This window comes from Protopterus annectens, chromosome 9.part0 (assembly GCF_019279795.1).
Source record: "Protopterus annectens isolate FY-2018-M chromosome 9.part0, PAN1.0, whole genome shotgun sequence".
Lineage (NCBI taxonomy): Eukaryota > Metazoa > Chordata > Ceratodontiformes > Protopteridae > Protopterus > Protopterus annectens.
Genome location: NC_056743.1, coordinates 730753640 through 730761946, shown reverse-complemented (window position 1 = coordinate 730761946; position 8307 = coordinate 730753640). Strand labels below are relative to the sequence as shown.

Here is an 8307-nt window from a genome sequence, read left to right as displayed (position 1 = left end):
TGGATTAAAGGGCAGATCATGCCTACTCTGAGAAGGTCACCAAAGCAATGGATGAGGGCAAAACCATTCATACTGCCTACAGTGACCTGGCCAAAGCATTTGACAATACCCCACTTGGGCACTGTTAAACTAAAGAAATTGGGTACAAACCCGTAGGTCACCCAACGGATAGCCAACTGGCTAACAGACAGGACCCATGAAGTTAGAATTGGGGAGTCCACCTCTACAAAGAGGCCAGTCACAAGTGGAGTCCCTCAGGGATCAGTCCTTGGACCGCTCTTTTTTGGCATTTACTTCTCAGAAGTCAAGGCCAATGCCCGTGGTCTCTGGCTGACTAAATTTGCAGAGGATTGCAAATTAGGAGCAGTCATTGAATCTCTCAGACAAATGTTCTACAGGAGGGGCTGATAAAGATGAACAACTAGTGCCAGAGCCATGGACAAACTAAATGCCAAGAAATGCATAATAGTATCCTTTGGAAAGTCATCCATCCCTGGTAACTATCATATTAACAACACACCTCTTAGAGATGGCAGAGTACTCAGGAACTTAGGGAGACACAAATAGTAATCTAGCTTTTGATCATGTGTCTACAGTGGTGATGTTGCACAATTTATAAACAAATGTATGGCATCCAAGTCCAAGGAAGTTTAGTGTTTCACTGTATTTGGCATTCATCAGAAATAGAGTACAATGCCCCCCCCCCCCTTCAGTATGTACCTAGCCAGGCATATCCAACAACTGGTACATCCAAACAAGGTCCTCACTAAAAGAATACAGGGTGTTAATATGTACTATGTAGCCTGCCTCAAGGTCCTATCCCTGTATTCTGTCTACGCCTGGCATACAGGGCACTGACAAGACCCCACTCTGATGGACCACCTGCATATCCACAAACAGCACCAGAATTATCCATTCTAAAGACTTAAACCTTGCCTGTGATATCAATAGGACCTGCTGGGGAGAGAGGTATATATCGCAGAGACTACACAGTCTATAAATAAACAGGCACCCCATCTATGTGAAGCAGAGTTCCTTCCTAACCCAATTCAAGAACTTGGACAATTGAAAGGGAAACCGGAAAGTCATCACTGGTTTGGCACCTACGTCTCTAATGGACACTGGTAACCTGTAAATGGTTCATCTCCCAGGCCCATGCTTACACTTATCAAGGGTAACAGAACTTGTCAGATTTGGGATGCATGGCTAGGTTTAAAAAAGGTCCTTGTGGTCATTAGCCTAGTAAACACCTATGAACCTATGGGAACCCCCCCCCCCCAAAAAAAGGAAAGTACAGTTGTGTACCTAACATAAATGTAGATGTTAGAGTGTATTCACTGTTGCAGTCATTACAATTGGGTTATCCTGCTGGCAGACTACCCACAGTCTGCCTGAGTTCCAAAGACTAGGTCCGGCATCGGTTGCTGTTGCCTTCGACGTCAGTGCGGCAGGGGTATATAAAAGATGCAGCAGACGCCATTTTCTTCAGTTTTTCTTGCCCCAGATGTCAGGTGCCCCTAAAATGGTAGGCTTACTAATGTTAAAAAGCATGTATAACCAAAAACCTTTCCTTCATCTACAAGCAAATACACCACATACACACGTACAGAATAGAGAATTACAGATATGTCCCAGCAAGGAAAAGGGGGATGAAGGGAGGGTAACCTGGACTGCAACAGTGAATACACTAACATCTACATTTATGGTAGGTACACAACTGTATTATGTCCGTGTTTCACTGTTGCAGTCATTACAATAGAATTGAATCCCAAAGCTATTGTTAGAAGGCTGCTACATAGGATTAGGAGAGGCCATCAGGCCCTGCAGAACTGCAGTGGCAAAGTCTGCCCTGGATTCAGAATAGAGAAATAAGTGATAGTGCTTTGTAACAGTATGCACTGAACTCCAAGTTGCAGCCTCTAAGATGTCTTTGGTTGGTACTCCTCTGAAGAAGGCTGCTGAAGTGGCTGCTGCTCTGGTGGAATGTGGCCTAATGCCCTTAGGCACTGATTTGCCATGCTGTGAATAGCAGAAACGAATGCAGTGGCCTATCCACTTTAAAATAGTCTGCTTTGAGATAGGCTTTCCTTGTGATCCTGCAGCATATGCTACTAGAAGTTTTTCAGTCTTTCTGAAAGCTTTGATTCTGTCCGAGTAGAAGCGTAGCTGTCTGTGAATGTCCAAAGAATGTAGAAGTCTCTCACCCTTATTCTGTAGGTTTGGGTAAAAAGTTGACAAGTGAATTGTTTGGTTAAGAGCCACACTGGTCACTACACCTTAGGCATAAATGTAGGGTTTGTCCTGAGAGAAACCCTGTCAGGACGGAAAATGATAAAAGGTTCCACAGCCATGAGTGCCTAACTGAGACTCGTCTAGCGGAGATTATTGCTAGGAGCAGAGCTGTTTTCCAGGATAAGAATTTTATATCAGCTGCAGAGGCTGGCTCAAAGGGAGGCAGTGTAAGTTTTTCCAAGACATAGTTGAGGTCCCATATAGGTACTGGTGCTCTCCTTGGGGGACTTATGTTTTTGGCCCCTCTGAGGTACTGCCTTAGTAGTGGATGAGAAAAAATAGGTGGTTCTGTATTGTAATGAGCTGAAATGGCAGAGGCATGAATTTTAATGGATGAAAAGGAAAGGCCTTTATCCAGCATCTCAGTTAAGTATTGCAAAATCTGAGGAATATTTGGAACAAGTGTCAATACCTTGTGCCTGGTTCCAAGCACAGAATCTCTTCCATTTTTCTGCATAAGGTTTTCTGGTAGATGAAGGAAAGCCCCCCCCCCCCCCCCCAAAAAAAAGAACAGTAGCAAGACGTTCCCCAACAGAACACTTATCTTTATTGAAGAAAATTATTGGGCAGAAGAGCGATGTCTGGGACTGGTGATCCAACTGGCGGCAAAGTACTTCTGAGGATGGCGCGCACGCATGTCTTATGGCCTACATTTGATAGCCTACATCAGACATTAAAAGACTTTGGTATACTGGCAAATGTCAGGTCGCCTGGGAGGGCAACTCCCTCATGTAAATAATACTGCAATACATGAAAAGAAGGATATCAGCTAGTATTCTCCAGCTATCGGCCCATTTCAGAGTTCCTGAAAGATAAGGGTATGAACTAAACGTGGAACTTCAAACTCCCTCACTATGTAGTGTTAGCACAGAAAATCAACCCACACATTTTGGATTAAAATTACTTTTTAATGTTTAACTGGATATCCTTTAAAAGGATGTTCACAGGTGACAGTAAACTTCTATAATGTTGTAATTTCAGGATTTAACCTAAAACTACCTGCTGTAAAACTTACCATCTTAAAAAAAATGGAAGAAAAACCTACTTGACAATTTTCAGACATGAATCGCAATGCTTGTACACCCATCCCCCCAGAACACTGCACGTATGAAAACTGATGACAAAAACTGCATGAATACCAAGTTGGTCCAATCACACAGAACAATGTCCTCAACCATGAGGCAAAAAAAATTCTACAATCCTTCTTCCAATGGTTGTTCCATCTGATAACCATTTTCTGCTGACATATAATCTTCTCCAGACATCATGGATTCCTGGTCCATGAAATTGTCCTGGCTCGTTTCCTCCAGCTGTTCCGGTAGTTCTGGTAGCTCTGGTATTCCATTATCCTGTCCTCTCTCCTCTCTCTTTTCTCTGTCCCTTTCCCTATCACGTTTGTGCTCTCTGTCACCCCGGTCTCCCCGATCCCGGTCTCTATCCCTCTTCCTATCTCTCTCTCTGTCTCTGTCCTTGTCTTTGTCTTTGTCACGCTCTCTGTCTCTATGGCTTCGTCGTCTGTCTCTGTCACGGTCTCTATCTCTATCCTTGTCTTTTTCTCTGTCCCTTTCCCTCTCCCTGTCTTTATTCTTTTCTTCAGGTTCAGTTTTAACATCTATACCATCCACAGGCAACTCAGCCAATTGGGCATCTTCTGCAGGGATTTCAACTGCTTCGGGCTGCACTTCACCCTCAGGACGATCTTCTTTTTTCTCACGGTCACGATCTCTGTCACGCTTACGATCTCTACTGCGACTCCTGCGTTTACGGTCACGATCTTTGTCTTCTTTTTTATCTTTCTCTCTGCTCTTCTCACGACTACGTTTCCTTTCCTCCTTGTCTCTTGAACGTGACCTACGTCGCCGCTCCCGTGAACGGCTTCTGCGACGTTCTTTTTCTGGCAATCTCTCTCTGCTGCGTTCACTACGCTCTCTACGATCTCTTTCTCGCTCTCGTTCCCTGTCCCTAGAAAGAACAGAAAACAGTCAGAAGAAATGTAGTGACTACCAGTTTTAATGCATTAAACGCTATTTAGGCTACTTGCTCATAATTACACTGTATTCTAATGCAACACTTTCTACTTGGGTACACAGCTAAAACTTTTTGCAGTCCCTAAACCAAATACATCTGAAACTTATTTTAACTCATTACAGCCGAGTGATGTCTCAAGGCGTTTCAGCAGTTACCTCCTACTGTGCCTCTATGCGTCAAATATTGCCTGTTCATATTTGCATTAATTCCAAAACTATGCTACCTACAAGGTATCAGAATACTGTATCTTGAAGTATACATGGCAAACACAATTGCATTGATATTTGACCTCTGTCAACTATTTGTTAGAACTGTAAGATAAAGCAATCTAAATCTTTAGACTCCCCAAGCTTTACAAAGCCAAGACATAGCAACACTGATCTGAAAAAAGTGCTACCAAAATGTTAAAGTGGATTTCTCAGATGAATATGTCTCTTGTTCTGCAAAGATGCAGTTTGTCTAACATGCATACAACATGCTCACGAAAAAAATAAGCTTACTGATACAACACGACCCCCTCCAAATTAAAACATTCATGCGCACCCCATCAAGAAAACAGTGGTAGTGACTACAGCGGACTCCTAAGAGCACATACAGTAGCAAGTCTTCCAGCACTTCAGCTGATTAAAACTGGATAAGAAAAAACATAAGACAGCTTTGTCAACTCCATTAAATGCTCAGTAGAGCTTGTTACTCAGAATTTTTAAAACCCCTAACCAGCTACAGAATACATTACACAAAAAACAGGGTAAACAAAACAGTTTCTGGAATCAAAGCAAGGCATCATGTTACATAAACATGAAAGTAACAGTCCTTGTAAGCAAGTCTTCAAATCACTCCTGTTACATCATGAAACAAAAATGTGTCTTGCAAAAAGAGCAAAACAAAAACACTTAAACACATCTTGATAACATACACGGTCGTTAAAATATCCTGCACTGGTAAGTGTCCCTCAAATTACCTTTCAGCAAGCTGACTGCATTAGGTGAAAAGACACCACAGTTCAGAATTTTGCCTTGCACTTCCCTCAACACTAAATATTTTCACGCTATCCTAGCAAAGTCAAAGGGCAATGTGAAGCAATACAGAAAAAAAACTGTACAGCACAGGAAATCTGAACAAGTTTTCAGGAAAGAAAAACAAATCTAAATGTAAATAGACACAGTTCCAAAGGGCCTGACTGCAGTCCCAAAACTGCACGATCCGGAGAAGGGAAAGGGAGTCCTACAGGAACCAGTATGGGGAGTGAGCAGTAGAACGTTCCCCAGATGGGGTTGTTAGCTGAATCCTCTGGTACTTCAAGACAGCTGATGATGCTTGCATACATACAGTCTTGTGCATGGGACTAATATGGCAAGGAAACTGCCACTTTATACTACTGACAATCAGCTGGGCAAGGACAGTCAACTGGGGGACTCTGGCAGCAAGCAGCAATGCAGCAGAAGTCTTACGACTTAGCAGTATTGCAACACTGACTACTATAAACATCTAGGTGCTGCATGGGTAAAGCATCTCCTTTCCAAGACCTAAATCTTCTATCCCCTCAGCCCTCAATCTCAGCTGATCAAGAGAAACTTAGAACTTAACATGCAAGACTGGCAATTTACAGCTGTAAAGGTCATTGTAGCAGAGATGCAAATATTTTTTACTAAAACACCTCAAGAACCATTCTCCCTGTCATTTAGGGTTGGGTTTCTGGCTTTGGCCACATACAATTAGCACCGCTGAAATCAACATGTTTTTTGTACAAAAGTTTTTTGGGGGGTTATGGACCTACAGATGCAGTCAAGCTTCCTAGGAGGGCCTAGAAAATCAAGCTGCAAGGATGAAAAGGCAGAAGAGGCATCCAAGACGTAACACTGAAATTAACTGGCAGAGACTGGCTCTATCTGTACTTAATCTGGACTGTGGAAAGCACTTTGGCTTCCACATTGGAGGTCTTTTCCTTCCCATCAAAGATACCGCTAAAAAAAATCCACAGGTGGTGAAGTTGAGAAAAATCTAAGTTATGTACTTGCCATTATGTTTCTTTGGTCTGTCTGGACAACGGAACAGTAGGACTGGTGCCACTGACACCCTCTAGCAGAAAACTCTTTATAACTTTAGCCCCCTTTACTCAATCCCTTGCTCCAGATTGAGATTGTATGCAATAAATGTACTTGTTTGGCTTCTGCTACACACCTACAATCAACTGCATTATTAGCTGAGTTAAGTACAAACTTGCAGTGTTAAAGATTGTACTGCATTTTATTTTTCTGTTTCATTGAATATTGTGGTCTGTGTCTCTTTGCAGTTATTTTTCTATTTGTTTCATAGAATACTACGGTCCTCTGTCTCTGCAATTAGTTTCCCACCCTCTCTCCCTGTATTTATTTGTTTTGGTATCAATCTTGGTGGCTTTGGAATTTCCCGCCCCTTCTGTAAATTTGTGTATGAGCACTCCTCCTGGGTCTCATTTGCTCACTCAACTGATTACAGTGGGATCATATGACTTCAGACACTCCTACCAGTCCCATCTGTTCAGCTCTATTCCAGTCTAGTGTCACTAGCTCATTCTACCCAATAGAGAGAACATTTGTGAAGGGCAAGCCACGTAGGGCCTTAATTTTGAATTATCTTCTGTTTCTCTTCTCCCTTTCAAAAAAATAAATAAATAAAATTCTAAGCTTGTTTCCTGCCTTGCCTGTAATGAGTCTAGTCCAGATACAAATATGCTGTAACCAGGACTGTTTGTAAGCTTCTGAGCCCCCAAAGCCTTTCTGTGTTGGAGGGAAGCCTTCTAGCTCATCAGTGGGAGTGGTAAGCACTAGGTAGCCTATCACAAGAGTGGTTTCTGGCCCAGCAATTGTAGTTTACTGGCCATTTGGGCAGTTTTTCCATCTCTTTCAACCTTCTGGTTTAAAAAACACAGTGTTTGCACTTGTTTCCCACCTTTCCTTAACTAGTCTAGTCCAGACACAGACTTGCTGGATTCAGGACTGTTTGTAAGCTTCTGAGCCCCCCCCCCCCAAGCCTTTCTGTGTTGGAGGAAAGCATTCTAGCTCATCAGTGGGAGTGGTAAGCACTAGGTAGCCTATCTACCACAAGAGCCAGGTACAGAGTTTTAATTTTATCACTTGAATTCGCTTATTCGTGGTCAGCACTTGTTCAGAATTTTTTGTTAGCACTAAAGATTCAAAATTACTACAGGACTCAACCTTCCTCTACCTATAGGAAAACAGTTTTTGTACTTACTTTTCTCACTTGCTTACAGAACAGCTCTTATATTCACTTTCCTCACTTCTCTAGAGGAAAGCAGTTTTTTATTCATGCAGCTCCCAGTGTTCTCTCCTGTCTATCTGATGAATCTGGGCACCATGGGACAATGTAGCAATTGCCTTATATACACAAACAACCCTCTCCTCCTACCACCCAACACCACAACCTGTGAGAGATGCACTTATCTAGCCAACCAAGACTGAACATGACAATCAAGAAGAGAAGGTAAACACTTCCGCCACACCAATCACAGTCCCAACTAATCCTACACCACCAAAATCCACACATTCGAGGAGGCTCTCAATCTGCTCAAGCAACAGAGACCTCCAAAGCAGAAACACAAGCAACCTCCACTCCCCAACACAACCCAAATGAGACGCAGCCCACAGACTCAGTGTGCCAATAAACCAAAGCCCATAAGGCAAAACAATGTACCCACACTAGTCATAGGTGACTATAGTCGGGCATACTGATGTCCCACTCACCAGGCTAAACAAGGTTACTGTCAGCTGCCTGTCGGCTGCCAGGATTTCCCACATGACCCACTCAGGTCACTCCACAAGTACAAATATGATTGTCATTGTCCATGTTGGTGTGAACGTGAGACGTACCTCCCTGGACTACATAGAGACATATGGAAGAGCTCTCCGATCTTGTAGCCCAGGCAGGTATGACCCTAGCCATGAGTAGCAACCTGTCATCGCCCAGAAGGATACCGCAGTACAAGGA

The 8307-nt window shown here is 43.0% G+C and overlaps 1 protein-coding gene across 3 annotated transcripts in view; it reads right to left on the bottom strand.

Moving 5' to 3' along the window:
- Positions 1 to 3179: 3179 nt before the first annotated feature.
- Positions 3180 to 8307, bottom strand: part of SNRNP70 (small nuclear ribonucleoprotein U1 subunit 70) — a 718845-nt gene continuing 713717 nt past the window's right edge. For all 3 annotated transcript variants that reach the window (XM_044083355.1, XM_044083354.1, XM_044083353.1), the window contains one exon: positions 3180 to 4254. In XM_044083355.1, coding sequence (XP_043939290.1) covers positions 3486 to 4254 — 769 coding nt within the window. In that variant the 3' untranslated portion in view covers positions 3180 to 3485. The remainder of the gene's footprint in view (positions 4255 to 8307) is intronic.